This window comes from Elephantulus edwardii, unplaced genomic scaffold (genome assembly GCF_000299155.1).
Source record: "Elephantulus edwardii isolate Elephantulus edwardi_28Jun2011 unplaced genomic scaffold, EleEdw1.0 scaffold00118, whole genome shotgun sequence".
In the NCBI taxonomy this organism is placed as follows: domain Eukaryota; kingdom Metazoa; phylum Chordata; class Mammalia; order Macroscelidea; family Macroscelididae; genus Elephantulus; species Elephantulus edwardii.
The window spans coordinates 3039892-3060942 of NW_006399868.1; the positions used below are offsets into that span (position 1 = coordinate 3039892).

A 21051-nucleotide genomic window follows, 5' to 3' on the forward strand; every position below is an offset into this window, starting at 1 on the left:
AGAAGGGAAGATCTTGAAGCCAAGAGGGGGCAGGACGGAGGAAGGAAGCCTCTGAACAAATACAGATATGAACAGCGGCCTGAGAGAGTGGCCTCCAGCCTGGGTGTGAAATGGGGCGCTGACCGCTGGCCTGGGCAGGGCGGGGACCCTGACGCGAACTCCCCCGGGCCCAGCCTGCGGTCTGTTACTGCTTCTCTCACATATGGCAGCAACCGCAGATTTGTATCTCATCACAGTGTTTGTGCGTCTGAAAACCTGGTCCCCGGAGGCCCTTGCACTTGTGCAGATGGAGGCCAAGGTGAGGGACGGAGCGCTGCAGAAATCCTCGGCGGCTGCCTCCTGGGAGTCAGGTGACTTGGATTAAAGCTTTCCACCACTTGGCTGGGCACCAGCTTCTTCGCATCTCCAGCCTCGGTTTCTTTATTTAGAATAGAATCAGCATCAGATTGGACTTGACGGCAATGGGTTTGCACTCATCCTATGGGGGCGTCTAGGCTGTGGTATTTACAGAAGTAGACAGCTCAGTTTTTCTCAAATGGAGCCACTGGGTGAATTCCGACCTCCAACACCCGGGGCACAGAGCAAACCAATGTCCGTCCGTCCCTGTCCCCGTCCCGTCCCCCTCCCCCCCCTCTCCCCGTCTTCAGGGAGCCTTCTAGCCTCCTGCTTCTGCTTCAGTCCTTCAGAGTTTCCTTTCACTGCCCCCCTGTGCCCCATTCCCTCCTCCTCTCACACTTCAGATCTGTTCCTGCCTTTCTCCCTGGCACTTTTCTCCCTCCCCATCTGTGTCACTTGTCAAGGTGACTGCCACTGAGAACAAGCCGGCTGTGCTCTGCGGGGGCAGGTGCCCGCTGGTGTCCCTCAGACATGACACGGGAGATGGATCTCCTGTCTCCAGATTAGTGACATGTCATTAACTGAGATGCTCTCTTCCAGCATAGAAGGATGGGTGTGGGACACCTGCCAATTCCAGGGACGCACTTGGGGCCATGGCTCTGAGCACAAGCAGTCCGACTGCAGAGAGCCCTCGGGTCGGTCTGGGGCTCAGGGAGGAATCCCACTGGGACGCTTTCCTTGACACCCCAGGATGAGATGTTTCCTCCCTTAGAGCCAGCTCGCTGGGCCTTTTCTGGGTTTAGCACTGAAAGATCCATGTCCTGGGGAAACCCTGGTAGACCAGCATTACTGGGTCCCCTAGAATGGCATCTGTCCCATCTCTACTGAGCTCTCTCAACAACTGGGCACAGACAGGACAAAGCTCAGAGAGAGACCAACGCGAAGAGATTAGAGGACTCCGGCTGGGTCATTTAATCCAGGTCAGAAAGAACTCTGTGTTGTGTGTGTTAGAGTGTTTGTATGAGTGTGTAGGTGTGAGTATGTGTGTTGTATATGTGTATGTATGTGTGTGAGTGTGCATGAGAATGTGTGTGTGTGAGGACGTGTGTGTGACCATGTATGTGTGAAAGTGTTAGCGTGTGTGTACATGTGAGCATGTGTGTGAGTGTATATATGAGCAGGTGTGTATGCGTGTGTGACTGTGAGTGTGTATGTGCGTGAGTGAGTGAGCATGTATGCAGGGAGTGTGTGTGTGTGTGTGTGTGTGTAGTTGAGGGCCTATTTTGGTAACAACATCACATGGCTTCACAGGGACGTGCACCTAAGAGCCCCCAGCTGCTGCCCATCTCTGCCCAAGCTGAGAGCGGGAGGAAATGGGCGTGATGGACGCAGGCTGCACGCACTACAAAGCCGAATTTCCTGACAGTGAGTATTCTTAGACACCAGAAGAAGTTTCAGAGATAGATTAGACATTTTCCTCTGTCTCCAATGTAGCAAATTCCAGAGGGCTTGAAGACATTAGGTGTGGCCTGGTGAGTTGAGGGGATGGACCGATGTCTGATATCCGAGGCCTCTTCCAAACCACACCCTTCCATTCACCTTGGCCTCCAGCCTGAATTCCTCTTTTGCCCGAAGGTCAATGTCATGGTGAGCAGGACAAAGTATTCTCTGACTTCAGCCTCCTGGAAGGTCAGCCAGGGTTCCGCAGAGCCCGAGTGGGAGGAAGGGTTATCATGCTGTGTATTGTTTTCTCTGAGGGGTGTTTTATTTATAAGAGGTTATTTACTGGTCAAACATTTCAGGGCAGCAAAGTTGGACTTAAAACAGGGAGCAAAGCCCCCCAGAACCTGCTCCAGGTGAAAGGCGATGTAAAACAAACTAAAAAACCCAACAGCTCTAACTAATCGAGTTCTTTCCAATTGTTCTCATCTGCTTGGTTTCATGGACTTGTCACATTCTGCAAAATCAAACGAAGCCATCTAGTGAGAGGTGAGAAAATCGATAGGACTTTGTGGTTGATTCCTGCTGGGAGGACGTTACAGCAATTACCTGCTCAGGAGAGGTTTTGACCTCCCAGGTGCTCTGCAGGAAGATGTGGCAGTCTGCTTCCGAAAATATTCACGACCTTGGACATCTTGTGGGGCAGTTCTACTCTGTCCTGTGGTGCTATGAGTTGGGGGTCAACTCCACACCAGTAGGTTTGAGAGATCTGTGTGCAAGTGTGATAGTGGATTCTTGTTTTAGGACTTTCTTTCCCATTATGTAAGTAGTTTCAAGTGTTTGAAATTGCATGGTGCCCTCAACTATGAGATCTTCCATAGATGTTGATTTGATATTTAAAGTCACAGTTGTTTAGGGAGCAGCGCAGCGATGAATGAGAGCATCTGTAGGTCAGTCCCTAGATGTGCGTGAGAAGATTGCAGCCTCTAGTGTCAGACCTCAGCAGGCTCTTTGTCTAAGAAAAGGAATTCTCTTGGCCTGGTGTTCCCTTGTCGTTATGTACCATTGAGTCAGAACCAACCTTTAACTAATCCTCCAGTGGGGTTTCAAAGGCAATAAATCACAAGGGAGACGATTGCTCATCATTCTCTCATGGAGCAGCTGGTGTCTTTGAACTGTGTACCTTTAGATTGGACCTGTAATTCCTTACTACTAAGCCGCCAGAGCTCCCTGGTGTCCTGTTGAGCAAATATTTAACAGCAATAGGAGTTGTTGTTAGTTGCAACCGAGTTGACTCCGACTCACGAAGAATTGATCAGAACCCTGCCCTCTCCTGCGTCCTCCTCAGGACTTCCACCCTCTCGGCTTCCCTGTTGTCACTGCATCAGCCCACCTCACCGAAAGCCTTCCTATCCTTTGGCTGACCTTCCACTTGTCCAAGCAAATCTTTTACCAAGGACAGACGCACCCTGACAACATGCTCAAAGTATGTGAGCCTGAGTTTCACTGCCCTTGCCTCCGAGGAGCACCCCGTTTGCATTTCTTCGCAGACCTGTTTGGTTTTCTGACAGCCCGTGATGTTTAGTCAATACTCTTTGCCCATGCCACAATTCAAAGATGTCTGTTCTTCTTTGGCCTTCCCTATTCGTTGTCCAACTTTCACAAACATATGTTGTTGTTGTTGTTACTGTTGTGTGCCATTGAGTCAGACCCGACCCATAGCTGACCCTCCAGCAGGTTTTCAGAGGCAATTAATTGCACAGGAGGAGATGGATGTTGGTCTTTAAAATGACACCCTTATAATAGTCAAAATGCAAACTCATTGCTGTCGAGTTGGAACCAACTCCCAGCTGAACTCTCTGATGGGTTTTTAGAGACTGTAATGTGATTCACGTGGGAAGAGGTTATCCATCTCTTCCTCAGCGTCACTCCACCAGAGTCAAGCCACCAGGGAAATGCCACCTCTGAATTGTTGTTCGTTGCCAGCAGGTTGGCTTTGACTTGGAAACTCTCTGTGTAACACGACACAGCAAAGCCTCGGCCTGTGCTCTCTTCATCACCCTTGCTCTACTTGAGTCCAGTCTCTGAGTCACTGAGTATGTTGAGTGCCTTCCCCCCAGACAGGCTCACCACCTAGCATCACATCAGACAACAGTCTGCTACATCCTATAAGGTTATTGTTGGGCCTTTTCAGAAGCAGATCACCAAGCCTTTCTTCCAACTAGCCTATCATAGCGTGGGAACTACTGAAGCCTGCCCACCATGGATGCTGCGGCTGGTATTCGAAAAGCCAATGCCATCACTTCCTTCTAGCACCACAGCAACATTCAAGCCATCCTAGAAAGCTATTTCATATGAACTCAATGTGAGTTCAGCTTTCAATATGGATTGCCTACATTAAGAAAATAAAACTTCTCACCACTGGACCTATAGGTAACGTCATGATAGATGGAAAAAAGATTGAAACTGTCAACAAATCCATCTTACTTGGATCCAAAATCAATATACTTGTTATCAACAGTCAGGAGATCAGGAGATGTATTGTACAGGAAAGGTCTGCAGTCAGGGGCCTCTCCAAATTACTGAAGAACAATGATGTTAGTTTGAGTACTAAGGTGTGGCTTATTCAGAAGATGGTCTTTTCAACCATTTGCTATTCTACAGAGAGCTGGACAATGAATAAGGATGACAAGAATTGATGCCTTTGAATTGTGGTGTTGGAGAAGAGTCCTAAGTATCCCACGGACAGCTAACGAACAAATAAATATGTCTTGGAGATGGTTTAGCCAGAGTGCTCCTTGGAGGAAAAGAGAATTCAACTTTTTCCCACATACTTTGGCCATGTTGCTAGGAAGGGCTATTAATTGGACAAGGACATCATTTGGGGGAAAGTGGTGGGATGGCAAAAGAGAGGAAGACCCCCAACCAGGTGGATTGACATAGTGATGAAGCAATGAGCTCAACTGTGTCAGAGATTGTGAGGACAGCACAGGCTAGGACAGGGTTCAGATCTGTTGTTCAGAGCGTTGCTATAAGTCATGCTCAATTTGGTAGTATCTACCAACAACAGTGAAAGTTATTAGATTTCTTTAGTAATATCTGTTAATAGACAAGAAGACGCTCTCAAGGCCTAGTCTGTAAGGGGTTGTACAAAAGGCTGCATCTCCAGTGGTTTGAGTCCACTAGCTTCTCTGAGGGAAAAAACCCCAAAATGTACAGTCTCCTTCCATCAAACTTTACAGCCTCAGAATCCCAGGGGAGAGCTGTGAGCTGGAATCTTCCGCGTGGCAGTATCGTTTGTTTGAGCTGTTTGTCATGGTAGTGATAGCTGTCACAAGTCCCCAAGGCGAAGAGATTGCACTGCATCTGCCTGCCATTAGACACTTGAAAAAGGCTTCTCACTTTTGCTTCTTTTATTTTAACTTGGGTTTTCCACATCATTATTAGTGAAACAAACGTCTTCACAACATCAGATACATTTGTAAGTCACCGGGTGGCCCAAATGATTAATGCGTTCAGCTGCTCACTGACGGGTTGGAAGTGAGTCCATGTGTCAGTGCCTCAGGAAGAAGGCCTGGAGATCTACTTCTCCTAACTCAGCCGTCAAAGATCCTAGGGCACGCGGTCCGCTTTGATGCTTATGGAGTCACAGTGGGTCGGGTCTGCTCATGGCAACTTGGTCTTATCTTCATTTCTTTTTTGTAATATTTATAAAACCATTCTCCTGATTGTGTTTTTAATCCCATTATTGTCCACTTCCAATCGTACTGTCTTCCCATAGGCCTCCATTCTCAGATTTTCACGTGTGTTCTTCAATTCACCCTCCATACCTTCGTGTATGTGCGTGTACACACATGTCCAACTGCACTGCCATCGTAGGTCATAGCCAACCCTCCAGGGGTTTTTAGAGGCTGTAAAGCACCCTGGAGGAGATTGCCTAACTTTCTCCTTTCGAGCTGCTGGTGCCGGAGAAGTGCTTCATTTGGAATTGTGGTGTTGGAGAACAGTACTTAGCTTATGTCAGAAGAACAAACAAGTCTGTCTTAGACGAGGTGTAACCAGGACCCTTTTTAGATGCATAGATGGTGAAACTTCGTCCCACATAATTTATGCATGTTGTCAGGAGAGGCTGATACTTGGAGAAAGACATCATGCTGGGAAAGAAGAAAGGTCAGAGGAGGAGAGGACAACTGGCTGGAGCTGGATGGTGACAGTCACCTCACACCCCTGCTGGGGAGCTCAGCTGCCTGGCAGGCCTCTCATTCCAGTGTTCTCTAACCTTCCAGGAAGCTGGTCCTGGCATCCCCACCTGGTGGTCTTGGGTTTCCTCTAGTAAGAGAATGTGTGCTCTAGTGTCCAAATGCTCTGGAAACCTCAGATCATCTTATTTCTTAAAAATACAAAACAAAACAATCCTTCACTGCATCTCAGTAAGCAAGATGAATGATGTCACCTCCAACTGACAAACAAATACTAATACTTAAATAACCATTAGTATAGATAGATGGCCAAAGAAAGTCAAAGACCAAATCTAGATCCAAAGGTGGGGGTGGGGGTGGAAGAAAGATTCCACCTCCTGATGGGAAAGGCTGTCTCTGTCCCCACCCCAGTCCACTCCAAATCCCTAAAGCTATATCCTTTGATTCGTTTACAGTCTTAAAGCTATTTGGATTTTATTTCTTTATATTATGATATAACCTAAATCTATTTTTATCCTCAGAGTATACCACACTTTTCAATATCTATTATTAAATAATGTACCTTCTTCTGCCTGACTTTAAATGCCTGTTCTGTCATATACCAATTCTCCCTCTATACGAGGGTCCGTTCAGTTCGTCTTATTCTGACTGTAGACTGTTGGTGTCGTCTAACGGCTAAGCTTTCTAGCATGTTTCACAACTGGACACTGCTCGTGCTCCTCTGCTTGTCTTTCTCAGAATTCCCTTGGCTACTTGTGAACTCTGACTCTTCTTTACACATTTTAGAATAAACTTTTCTAATCAAAAACCATCTAGAGATTTCAGTGAAAATGGCAATGACCTTTGAGTTTAATTCAGGGAGAATGAACATCTATTCTGTAGTAATAAACACAGTGTCGTATAGACCCATTTATGTAGGGGATCTTTTAAAGCCTTTGTTAAAGTTTTAATTCTTTTTCAGAAACTTAATGTGATGGGTTTTTTGTCAGGCAAATTTACTGACACTGTCTTTTGAGAGACTTTATCTTTTTTCAATCATATAAAAATATTATTTCCTTTCTTTGGGTTTTTTGCAAGACTTCAAATTCTGCAAAGCATGGTTTAATGAGACTGTGGAGATGTTCTGATGAGGCTCTGCATATTCATAAAAATCCCTTTTCTCCAGGGTTATAGCAATACTAATATTTGAGGTGACATCATTCATCTTGCCTACTAAAGTGTACCAAAGGATTGGTTTCAAAAATGAAATCAGCCCGTTGAAGTATTCACCCAAGAGATTTTAATAGCTGTTTCTCTCCAGAAATGAAGGAGGTCAGTTCTCATAAAACACACAAAGGCACAAGGTCGTGAACTTGTCTCTCTTCAATCTCCTTTATTTCAACACACCCAAGTGTAAGAGAAAATTAATTGCTCAACGGCAAAAACTGGGTCCCAGAGAAGTTTAAAACAACCAGGCAGATGGGGGAGGGTTTTATGACACACGTGGTCTTATACCCTAGCAACAAAAACCTAGAGGGAAGGGGGAAATGCATTTCCATGTCAGCACAATGCTTATAATTTTCCTTTGTTCTGAGGGACAGAAGCAGAGAGAGATGGAGGACTGAAGTGATAGACCTGTATTTTTATAATGCTGGGTGCTTGGGATTGGAACCATTTGATCAGAAAAGATTGTAAGTGTTTTTCATTTTTGCATAAGAAGAAAAGAGTATAATGATCCTTTCTGAGTAATACAGACAGTTATCTTGTGACTATACAGATGTGTTTAATATGATGATTACCTAGTTTAGGGATCAAATACCACAGGTACTTTGTTTTTAAGAGGGTCCTCCTTATTTTTGTTTTGATTCCATTTTTCTCTACATTTTTAGTTTTTGTGTTTATTGAAATAGCATGGGAGGTTCAGCTCAGCTCAGCTCCCATTGAGGGACATGAGGCAAGTCCCAGCTTCCCTGAGCCTCAGTTTACCCTCTGACAAAGGATTTAGATGGACTCCCTGCAGAGTTTAAACGGTTGGGTTCTTGGTTACTAACCAAAAGGTTTGGGATTTGGAAAGGCCTGAAGCTCCCCCTTTGGAAAGGTCTCAGCCATTCCCATCCACTGAGGGCAGCAATCTTCTCCAGCACTAAAGGTCGCCATGAGTTCAATCCAATGTCAAAGACAACTTTTTTTTTTAAGATGATCCCAACCATTCGCTGAGAGCTCTACACTTCTGAATGAACATCTTTTATGGACTTTTGGGCTTTGGAGATAATTCTTAGAGTTTCTATAAATAAAAGCAGAAAGCAGCCACCTCTTTTTAAAAACAGGAGAAGCTTAGAGAGAACCGTAATCACAGCGCTTCTGTAATCCCAGCTGAGTCAAATCATAAACTGCTGGGACTGTCGGGGATTCACACGACACTGAGGGGCCAAGTTCAGGTTTAATATACCTGCTCAATGCTGTCTTTTGGAAATTTGAAAATTTTTTTTAACTGCCATGAAAACTGGCATGGAGGAGAATTTTGATTTGTCAACATGATAAAGGACTTGGAGATAAAGTGCTTTTGTTTTTGTTACTTTTTGTTGTTCTAGCCAAAAGGTGACTTTACCAGACATTATGTTGAACATCTAAGGAATTAATCTGGATGAGTGAGCTCAGCCTGACATTACGATGCTCCGATGCCCTTCTTCACAATGATGCTAAAATAGTAGCAGCCTTACTTTACTGGGGTAGTAACAGCTTCCAGAAAGAGACACGAGGAAAAGCAGAGTCCTTCCAAAGGTACAATTAAGAGCCGGTCCCCCTGAGAGCTGATTTAACCAATATCTATTGATTGTCTACTGATCGAGACATCATATTCTGGTCTGTCAGGAACTTACAATTCGGTTAATTGCTACCATTTCTTCTTTAGGATAAACAACCCCTGTACCTGTAAAGCTTTCTCTAATTACAGCCCACAGCACCCAAGTCCATATGTTTTTGCATCAATCTGTCTTTGAGTTTTCAATCTCTTTCACTTTCCAACCACCTTCACTACTACGACCCACCCACTGTTGCCTTTTGGCTGCCCAGGTCTTCTGTCTCTAGCTAATCATTCTACTCTTGTAATCAACTCACTGGCTTTTCTTTGCCTTTCCACCTGCATCCTATCTTCAGCCTCCGATTCTGCAGAACCTTCCATCCATCTGTCTAGGCAAGGGTGGTGCAAGAAGGGCTTCCACATGTCTGTTCTAACTGTCCTACTAGGGCCCTAGTCATCAACTGGAACCTGTTATAGTCTTAAAACTTGACCTTCACTTTTCCTTGATCTTTGACTTGGAAAAGCACCGATGTGGTTTGAGTCTCTTTCTCACCCTGTCAGGAAACACACCACTGGCCATGCCCACCATGGTGTCCAGAATGGGTCACTGCATCTGGCTGACTATAAGTCAAACAGAGCAGAGCAGACAGAACAAACTGCATCAGCTTTGACGGAGGAGTCTGATTCTTCGAGACTCCTGTTGAGGACTTCAACAGAGATTTTCCTCTAACTGAATCTCTAATGAGGAAGTCATCAGAGATGTAAGGTGCCAGATAATGGAGAAACTGATTTCCTTCAGAAGTGAATAATTTTCTCAAAAAAAAAAAGTGAGGCACAGGTGACAAGAGGGACAGGTCTTTCTCTGATGGTGAGCCAGCAAGAAGGCACAGTTTTCAGTGAGCATGCGTGGATTTGGGGGTTACTGTTAGCTCATTCTATGGCTTCGTTCCTTCCGATTATGAGAGAAGATGCAGAATTTGAAATGAAACTCATCTTTCTTGCTCCACCGTCTTCTCCCTCCTCATCCCCGTGGGTGACATCAGCTACAGCCAGATCTTAGAAAGTGCCCACAGGTCAACAGAAGACTCTGCAGAGTACCTGCAAGATGAGTCACCTCTTTGACCACCTCCTTTTGGTCACCTCGTTCAGGTGCCATTATCTTGTTTCTAGAGCTAAGTGGTTCCCTCTTAGTCTTGAATGTCCAACCTCACCCTCACCATTTCCCTCCTACTCCAGTGCAATACTTTCCAAAAGCCCCAAGAAGGGAAGCTCATGGCTGTCAACAGTCTAAACTCTCCACATGATCACCACCAAAATTTTCCAGAATCATCGTCCATCATCCTACCACCATGAACCCAGTGAAAGAAGGTGAAGAAAATCCAGGTGTTACCTGTAGTCTGATCTAAGGTACTTACTACCTTTCATGGTAGTCTCTGCATAGGCTTGGCATAGCAAATGTGTGAGGGCTTAAGCAAGTTGGAGGAATCCACCTAGAATGTCTTTCTATCTCAATTACATCATCTTAAAAATTAGAACAATACACCTCTTTGGGGCTCTGATGGTATTTAGCCTCCCTAGTCTTGTGGTGCACGTAGTTGCTTATGTGTCAAGTTCTCTGTCTTGTACATTTTTCTGACTCCTGAGAAATAGAATACTCTTCGGCCTTATCCAGATTGAGTCTTCAGGTTTGCTTCAAGAAGCTGGCTCATGGGATTGTGGTGGGTCACTGGCAAGTTCAAGATCCATAGGTCAGGTGACAAGCCGGATGCTCCTGCTGGCTTGTGTCTTTAAATATGTAGAAGAGTGAAAAGTAGGTGTGTTCTGGTAAAATGCCTATTTATAGATTGGAAGCAGAACATAACCAAGGGAACTCTTTTATTGCTCTTAAGGTTTCAACTGATTGTATAAAGCCCACCCACACTGGAAAGTTAATGTGTTTTTCTGGTTTTAAATATTTTTAAAAATTTAATATTGGTTTGAATACAAAATTTTTATACATTGTGTTTCGTTTGTGCACAGTGTGTTTCACATATTTTTTGTGTTTTATATGATCATTCCCATACACTCTGTTTTGTAAAATTAATCACCATTGTACAATGCCCACTATCTCCCCATCTTTTTAGGTCCCCATTGGATCTGTCCTAATTCCTTCACCTTCTCCCTCCACCCATTAAACCCCATAACCCTATAATTTCTACCCCCTCCCCACCCTCAGCCCCCCTGTTCTCCTTTCCTTCTCCCTTTGAACTTTTATCCACATCTTACTAGTTTTCCTTCTGTGTTTACAGTAACAAAGTATTTGTCCTAATGAGACTGAATTACTTCACTGAGCATAATGCTCTCTAGCCTCTCTCATGTTTTACAGTATTTTATTAAATTGTTACTCCTGAGGGCTGCATAGTATTCCATTGTGTGAATGCACCATCATGTCTCAATCCATTCATTTGTTGATAGACATTTGAGAGGCCAATTGAGTTAATCCCATGTAATTACTTCATAACAACAACTAGACTAGTGTGTTACCAAAAAAGTGTGCACCCAGACAAGACAGGACTGGGGAGAGAATGGGATAAGAGTGGCTAGATAATGAACACCGCATTAGATCAGATGAGGGGGAAAATTGTCTGAAAGGAGTATATGATTAGGCGTTATATGTATGACAACAGTCTGGAACAAGGAGTGCATTGTGGGGAGGGTTGAAGGAGGGACGAGGGGAAAGAAAATGTGCAACAATGAAAAAGACTTTTTTTTTAAAAAGTGTGCACCATATCCTAGTCCCAAAGAAAATGAACCATTGCATCCTCTTCATGGTCTCCATAGAGCCTTGGTCATTGTGGGCAGACTGCCTAAATGTGTACCCAAAGCCTGGCTCCATAGCCTGCGCTACACACGGATTTGTACTACAGCACCTCTATGCACGTACACTCAGGCACACACACACACATGCCTGTGTCCACACACTTACACACACATATAGTCATGGCCATTGTGTAGGAGGCAGCTCATAACTGACCTTCCAGCAGGTTTTCAGAGGCTGTAAATGACACAGAACAAGGGAGCACCTATTTATTTCCTTAAACACTAATTAGGTATTGTCATAAATGTGGAAAAGCCCTACAATTAGCTGAATATAAGTGATTTTAAGTGCAAGAGTTTAGCCCCTGTCATATGAATGAGTTTCCTCCAATCAGCTATAAGATCATATGAGGGAACTCTAGTTTCCCAGGAAAGAAAAATTCTGCCTCAAAACTGCATTTTTAACTTCAGTTGAGTTCCCAGCCCATCAGCCTGCCCTACTGATTTCATCCTTGCCAACCACGCAGTTCCTTGAAAACCAAGATCAAACCCCTCTCTCTGTATAGATTCCACTGGTGCTGTTTCTATGGAGAACTTGAATCGATAAGATTTATGTCCCACCTCTGCTCACTGAGTATGGGGTGATTTGCTCTGGACAGAGCTCCGATCTAGTGACTTCAGAGTAACATGGAAGGGAAGGTTGAGGACACTGCCTCTTTCGTCCACCAGTATGTCTCGTCACTGCTTATGACATGTGAGATACTACTGTGTCTAAAGATATTTAGTGGCCCCTTAAGTTGTGCATGATACTTTGAGGCTTATCTAGGTTTAGATTCTCATTGAATCCCAGGACATACTCTTACCAACCTGATTGTTTACAGTGGTTTTGCTGGTGGAGCTTCTGTGCTCTGGCAGCTGCATTTACTCTGGGAGTTGGTGTGATGCCTGGACGATGCTCATTTTCCTCCCCTGAGTGTGAGATCATTGTGCTGGCAACACTACCAGGCATCTCATCCAGCAGGAACTGCCTCCACAGAACACCTCTGAAGACATAGCCAGAGATTCCTGCTTTCCATTGTAAAAGAAGCAGTGGGAACATGGAGATTGCTGGTCTGACTTCTACCCACTTTATAGAGGAGAGCTTTCCTTGTCACTAATATCCATAGCACCATACAAATATCTACATAGTCAGACATGCCACCCCATATGCTCCTCCACCTGTTATTATCAATTGGGTCCAATGTTCATTGCAAGACTCACAGACTTTACTCACAATTCTGGAGTGTATTAGGAAAATAGGTAGGAAAGTGGAGGTAAAGAGTATCTCGCAATGCACATCCAGGTTTAGTTCAGTAGTCCCAAGCCAGATGAAACAAGACACAGTTCTTTAATAAGTGACAGCCCAGATTCTTTTCAATAAGACGAATGCGAGAAGCCTATGGTTTCCTCAGTCACCCAGAAAACTTTATCTCAGAGCAGTTACAAATTGGCTTTTCCTTCAATCATCCATCAAGTAAACCCTTTAACTGTAGCCTTTGTCTCCAGGGTTCCTCCAGTTACACCTTACCACAGTTTCTTCACAGAAGTGCCACAGTCTCTTCACAGTCTCTCCATCACTGTCACCATTGCCTTTTATATTGTGAAAAGTATTCTTTTATATTGGTCCCATAGCTGTTGATGATATGTAAGACCATATGTCTGCAGTTAAGGCAGTGGGAGACCATGCCCTCCCCCAAGGGCGAATGCAATTCCTAGAAAAGTCAATTTTCAAAGACCCTGACACCTTACACAACAATGTGTGTAACCCAGAGGTGAAATGGATCAGTGAGGCAAGTTCAAGGAAGAATCTAGGCAGAACACAGAGATGAGTGGCAAGTTCAAGGAAGAATCTAGGCAGAACACAGAGATGAGTGGTTTATATTTTGTCTCACTGAAAGAAGATTCCAGGGCAGAGGATTATTGGAGGAAGAAAACTGAAAGCAAGTTGATATGTGAGTCTTCCAGTAAATGCAGGGCTACTTTACGGAATTTAAAGTAAAACCAAACCACTTCCATCAAATCTGACACATGACAACCGTTCTCTAAGTTTCAGAGGCTAAACTGCCTACCAGTCTTGTGAGGAGTGGCTTGAGATTCAAACTACTAGCCTTTAGGTTAACAGCTTAACATTAACACATTGTGCCACTAGGTCCCCTGGGTTTTGACAGAGGTGTCCCAGGGGTCTCTGGGATTTGCTTTCTCTTAGAGGACCTGCTGATTTTAACAGATCTTTTCATCTGCCTGGTTGGTATTACTTTCCAAAGAAGTCTCAGAAAGCAATCATAAATCTGTCACACTGCAAGAGAGTTTCACCAACTCGGCTCTTACCACAAGAGTTTCTTTTTCGATCTGGGAAACCCAGCAATTACTGCATGCTGCCCTGTCCCCAGGATCCACTTGATTAGAAGCAATGTTGTGGAACCCGTCGGCATGAATATAATAATTACTTATGTCTCCAGTTAGGAGTGCAGCCATCTGAACAGGGCATAATTGCCAGCGTGGAGGGGGGCTGTGGAGCAGAGATTTATTTTTTAAAAATTATACATAAATAAAGCAAGTGCTTCTAGAATGTTGTAGTACTTCTGAAATATTGAGACTGGGAAAAGAGTCTCAGTGTATAAAGGATTTTTAGGTCATGTGGTGTATGCAATCTGTTAGGAGCCCTGATGGAGCAGGGAGTTAAGCACTGAGATAGTGACTGAAAGGTCTTTGTTTTGAACCCAACAGGCACTCAGTGGGGGAGAGGTAAAGTAGTCTGCTTCTGTAAGCATTTACAGCCCCAGGACCCCTATGCTATTGTTGTCATGTGCCGTCCAGTCCACTATGTCCCACAGGGACCCTGAGGACAACAGATCTAAACTGTAATCTATCCTGCACCATCCTCACAGTTTCCGACATCCTGGAGCTTGGTGTCGCAGGCACTGTGTCAATCCATCTTGTTAGAGGTCTTCCCCTCTTTCTCTGACCCTCCAGCGTTCCCAGCATGACGTCATTTTCCAAGGGCACGCTCCTCTTGACGACATGCCCAAGCTATGTGAGGTGAAGTTTCATCAAACTTGCCTCTAGCGAGCCCTCTGGTCCTGTCGTGTAGTGTCACTGTCTTCCCACACCAGCTCAGAGATCCCAAAACTGTAATGTGTGCCCTTGCTGCATGTGCGGCTGATTTTGGGGACACTGTCATGACCCATGTTTCACTTGAATACATTTGTATTTATTTTCTTACCCATTAGGCAAAAATAATCAAAGGGAAGAACCCAGTGCAGCATGATTCACTATTGGTAAACAAGAGAGAGAAGACTCCACAGTTAGAGAGTGAGAGGAACCACGTTAAGATAGAAAAGAAACCAATTTAGATAGAAAATACAGAGCTTGTCATGGCTGATCCTCAGTCAGCAGTAAATGTAGTCAATAACATGTAAGTCATGGAGAGACTGTAGCTCTGGAGAAAATCATGCTAGTTCAAATCCAACGCTGCCCCCAGTGTGTACTTAGAAGTATTACGTTATCTCTACAAACATCTTTCTTCATCTTAAAAATGGGAAGTCTAGTATGTACTAGGAAGCTCTGGTATCCTAGTAGCAAGAAGCTGCACTGCAAATCCTGAAGGTATGTGGTTCGAGGCCACCAGCTGCTCCGTGGGAAAAAGATGGGCAGCCTCCTCCCATGAGATTACCTACTTCTGGAAACCCACTGAAGGGTCAGCTATTGGTCAGTTCCAACTCTACAGTACAAAATAACAACAACAACGTGTACTAGTTAATTACTCATTGTCTCTCAGCCCAGGCTCACTCTTCCCTATGCAGCAATGTGATGTTGGGGTTTGTTGTTGTTTGTTGTTGTTATGTGCCATTGATTGTGACTCATCGTGACCCTATGTACAATAGCCGTGAAACCTGCTCTATCTTGTGCCAATCATATTGTCTCTGACACTCCTACCCCTTTTACCCCGGTCACTAAAATCAATCCATCTCTTTGAGGATCTTCCTCTCTTTTGCTGTTTCTCCACCCTTCTAAGCATGATACCCCTCTCTAAGAACTGGTCACTCCTTGCAACATGCCCAAAGTATGTCAGATGAGGCCTCAGAATCCTTGCCTCCAATAAGCATCCTGGTTTCACCCTCTGTAGGACAAATCTGTTTGTTCTCCTGGCAGTCCATGGTATATTCAATACTCTTCTCCAGCACCATAGCTCAAAGGCATCAATTCTCCTTCTATAATCCCTACTAATTGCCCAGCTGTATGAAGCATAGCAAGTAACTGCAAAGACCATGGCCTGGATCGGGCACACCTTAGTCTCTGGACTGACACTGTTGCCCTTTAGTACTCTGGAGAGGTCCCTGAAAGCAGACTTTCCCAAAGTAATTTGTCTTTGATTTCCTGGCTGCTGATACCAAAAGTGTTGATTGTGGAGCCAAGCAAACTAAAACTGTTAACACTCTCAATCTCTTTACTGTCTATCATGATACTTCCAATTGGCCAAGTGATGAGAATCTTTGCTTTCTTGATGTTGAGCTTCCATCCATATTGAAGGCTGCAGTCCTAATGTTGGGGCTAGCAGTGTGAAAACTACCTTTCCCAGACTCCTTCACCTCATCACAGTTACTCCCTGCTCACAAGTGGATTCTGACTCATTGTGATCCTACATGTTTCAATGAGAGGTGCTGCCGAGACATCACAAAGTAGAAGCGAAAGGTCCTTTCTTCCTACCTCCAGATCCAATTGGCTTCCCATTCACATCATTGGGCAACTTTCCCTGGCACATCTGGCATTGTCAGTCCCAGCCCCAGCCGGTCCTGGAAAATCCAGCCATCATCGGTCATAGGACCCCTCAGACATATGAGAACCAGCCTCTGAACCTCCTCAAATATTTGGGTGTCCCCACTCAAAGTTTGAGCACTGGGAGTACAACCCTTACGGTAATTCTGGGACCCATCTCATCACACCCTCTGGACATCCTAAAATTAGCACCTCAGGGCCCTGTAAGTTTTAGACTGTGTTCTTGCAAAGCAGAGCTCAGACAAAGGCTTCCTGCCGTAGTTTGTGAATGTGGTCCCAGGAGTGAGGGCCCAGGGTAGTGCAACAGGGAGGAGGGAGACCTGGGTAAGGGTGCTACTGGTGTCATCACGGCTGGGCAGGTGTGCTCCTTAGATGACATAATAGGTGAACATGCTTGGCTGCTAGCCACAGGTTGAGGGTTCAAGTCCATCTAAAGACGCCTCTAAAGAAAGTGCTGGAAATTTACTTCTGAAAATTCAGCCACTTATGGAACACAATTCTACCCCGAAACATGTGAGTTCCTAGGAGTAAAAGTAAACCCAATACAACCATTTTGTTGCGTTTTGGGTTTTTATTCATCATAGCACAATAAGTAAGAAAATCATATCATTTCCATGGATATATAGACAGAAACACCACATATTGAATCATAAAACAAACTTTAACAAATTTAGACTATAAATTGAAGTATATATTCTCACTTAAACAGAACTGAAATTGGAAGTTAATGATGGAATTATCCCCCAATGTTTGGAAATCCAGCAGCAAACTCAAAAACTAACACATAGGCCAAAAGAGAAAATTGGAAGAAAAATTCCAAACTATTTTACCTGAATGAAATTGGAAAGAAAAGTATTGAGAGCACACAGGGGGGAAAAAGAATGTTAGCCTCTGCCTAGTGCCACACACAGAATCTAAGGCCATGTGAAATGATGCACTACATGGGCAAGTCAGAACAGTAAAATAAGAAATATTGCACAATTTAATGGGGGGAGGGTGAAGGAAATGGGAAAGATCTGACGTGAAAAACAATGTATTTGAACTTTGTAGATAGATCAGTATAATTTAAAAAAAAAAAAGCAGAAGGAAAGAAAAAAGAAATAACACCGAATTTTCAGAAAGGAAAACTTCCTTATGTAGACAAGGAAGAACTAACTATACATAAATAAAACTGATAAATTAGACTATATTAAAATCAGAAACTTCCATTCATCAAAGGATACCATTAAGAGAGTAAAAAGACAAACCACAGAGTGGGAGGAGTAATTTATAGCATGTGTAAATAACCAAGGGCTTGGATCCAGAATATTTAAAGACAGCCTGCAAATCAATGAGGGAAAGACAACTCAATGGACAAAAAGGAACAAAAGACACAAACCAACATTTACTTCCCAAGGGAGGATGTCCATATGGCCAGTAGACATGCGAAATGCTGCTTGGCCTCAGCAGTCATCGAAGGTTTGCACATAGAAAACCACAATCAGATACTTTTATGCTCATACTGGCTATGTAGCGAGACCGAAGCAGATGGACACCAGCTCATGAGGATGAAAATCAGTGCAGCACGCTACAGACCGCACCACCAGAGAGCAGATAAACGTACTTTAGAAAGAAATTTTGCAGAAACTCCTGAAGCTGAACATATGCATACCCTGCAAGTCAGCAATTCCATTTTTAGGTCCATACCCCAGAATAAATATAAAATGTGTGCACCAAGAAGAATATATTTGAATGTTCAAAGCAACTGTATTCCTAATGTTCTGTAGTAATCTGAATAATGGACCTCTTCCCCCCACCCCACTCTGCCCCTCACATGTGACCCTGTCCTAACCACTGGGACCTGTCATGTCACTATGGAGTTTTATATGGCAAAGAAGATTTGCAGATGGAGTAAGTTAAAGGGCTGGAGATAGAGAGATTTTTCTGTATTTTGCAGTTGGGCCCAATATGGTCCCAGGACCCCTGTAAGAGAGATATGAGAAGGTCAATGAGAAAATACCTAAGAATGAAGCAAAAGTCAAGGGGCAGAGAAGAGGCTCCATGGCTGACTTTGAAGATGGAGAAAGAGCCCCAGAGCAGATGAATATATCTGACTTCTAGAAACTGGATAAGATGAAAAAGTAGATTCTTCCCAGGAGCCTCCGAAATGAAGGAAGATTAAACAGAAAGAAAGAGAAACATGTCCAGGGGCTATTTCAAACTTCTGACCTCTAGAATTAATAATAAAAAGGAAAATTAATTTATATTGTTTTAAGACATTATGCTTTTATCATTCCGTCATAGCTGCAATAGGAAACCAATACATGCTTCAAACTGGAAAGAGCTCAAATGTCCAACCTGAACAGACAGATTAACAAATAGTGACATATGCTTAGAAGGGAAAATGATTAAACAGCTCAAATGAACTACAGATACGCACAGCATGATGAATTCTCACAAGCATTAAGTTTGAGCAAGGAAGCCAGACACGCTGTATGATTCCATCTGGATAGAGTTGAAAGCAGTGGCCCATCTGGGTGTCCAGCACATAGGAGATGCTTTATTGTTTAAGAGAATGAAGTCATATGGAAGCCTCACTTGGGATGGTCCCTATCCTTCAGGAAGTGGGCTGGCCCAATCATGGGAATAAGACACTTTCAACAAGTGCTTTGGAATATTATTGTTTACATCTGGTTCTTGGCTTCTTCTGACAACATCTATATTCAGAGGCAGTCCTCCATAAAATTGGACAATAGGATAATAGGAGGAAAGGCATTCCCTCTGATTACCTCTCTGCTTTCTTTTAAATTGCCAAGCAGGAAGCAGGCTTGAGGGTGGAGTTGGCACGTCCTCATATAATAAAAGCCTTTTAAGAAGACATTTGAGAGAGTTTGGGCTGTTTTGCGGGGTCTGAGAACGATCCCTCAGGCTGCTGAGGGCTCTACAAATGAAGGGTCTCCAAGAAGTAGGGGCAGCAGATCCTCCCCAAAGGGAACCTGGAGGCACAGGTCCTGTGGACAGCTGGGCGGAACCACCACTGCCCCCTTTCCTGGCGAGGAACATTCTACCTGAGCCACCACATCCGAGGGGAACAAGGAGACTAGAAATCTGCATGTTCTGTCTCAAGATATTTTATACAAAGTAAATTTAAGAAGTTAAAATCCCTGTGCAATCTATAGTCTCATCTATTTCATGTGCAAGCATTGGCCAAATCTAGTAAGACCCACATATCACCTGCTACAGGGCCTGGGCTCCCACCATACTGTCTCTGTGGTACCACCTTGTGATGGCCAGGAGACCACCTCAGTGTGTTTTTCTGGGGACGCTCATCTCTCTCTTCCAGTTCTGGGTGGGTAACTCCATCTGAGCACCGTGTTCTCTAAAGAGAAGTACACAGTTTCATTGACTTGTACAAACAAACAAATTGAATTGTAACCTATATTTTTACAACTAAAAAAGTAGCAGCAGCAGCAGAATGGAGCAGGTGTTTCTCTTGAAGATTTTTTCCCACTTTCTTACCTAACTTGGGCATTTTCTAAGAATGTCATATTGGTCCACGTTTTTACAGAAAGACTTCATACTGACCTGTTTTTGAGATCTGTTGTTAATGTGGTCTATAGTGCTGACCTTAGACCAAGTGGTCATGTGAAGTCAGTTTCCTCTGGAGTTCGGCAATCAGCCACTGGAGGTACTTGGTCCTACACTTTGGGCTATAAGCTCCAGGCACTGAGTAAAAAAACCAAGCAGAAGTGATGGTTGAGCACCATCAGCTCAAGCTGATACCTCTACCACTTTGAAGGGTTCAGATCCAGATGCAAAGGAACCACATACCTCACTGGGAACTTAAACCGAACAGGAAACAGATGAGTTGCAGCTCACAGAAGCTTTCTAGGTGTCCCCAAAATCACCTTAAACAAACATATGACAGTGTGTAGTACTCCCTGCATCCCTATTTTAATATTTCAGAATTGGTTCATGGGGATTTAAAACTGTAATGACCACTGATTCATTAGCTGATTCAATTCCAGGTTCTAAACATTATATGGCCTCCTTCTGCCCTCAGCAAAACAACAAGAAGTGATTTAAATACCTCATTTCCTGCACATCAACTCCTTCTTTATGAGAAAAAACTTACATTTACAAATGGAAATGATCATTTCATACTTATTTAATCCTCAAAAGTTCCTACTGAAATGAGCTTAATGCTGGAAGCACTCAACAAATGTTTGTTGGCTAAGCATTGGCATATGACAAGCTCTCAGTTACAGCTCTGATACCTAGTTGAGCTCGGTTGGTATGTTATGTGTTGTTCTGCTAACCAAAAGGTCAGCTACTCACTTCAAACCCACCAGGTCCTCTGCAGGAGATAGATGGGCAGTGTCCGCCCATAAAGATTTACAGCCTCGAGCACCAGTGAAGGGTGGAATCAACTCGACAGCAATGAGCCAATGGGTCACCTTGAAGCCGTGTGCTTTCTCCTGGTAATAAAAATGTCTACATGGTTATTATTGATCTCATCCTTCGATATCCATAAATCAGCAAAAGAGAAAAGAAGCTGGATGGCCACAAAAGGAGACATAAAGCACAAATGTTGCTTTTGTAGTACCTGGGATGCGGGGCAGATAATGGGATGCAAGAGGGACAGATAGGGAAGAGTAATGGATGCCATGAAGCCCACGTCAGCAAAATTATTCATCACTCCATTTC

General features: G+C 43.9%; 1 protein-coding gene across 1 annotated transcript in view; it reads left to right on the plus strand.

Moving 5' to 3' along the window:
- The first annotated feature begins 1718 nt into the window (after positions 1 to 1718).
- Positions 1719 to 21051, plus strand: part of PHLPP1 (PH domain and leucine rich repeat protein phosphatase 1) — a 307243-nt gene continuing 287910 nt past the window's right edge. The window contains exon 1 of the mRNA XM_006892758.1: positions 1719 to 1761. Within this exon, the coding sequence (XP_006892820.1) occupies positions 1719 to 1761 (43 nt within the window). The remainder of the gene's footprint in view (positions 1762 to 21051) is intronic.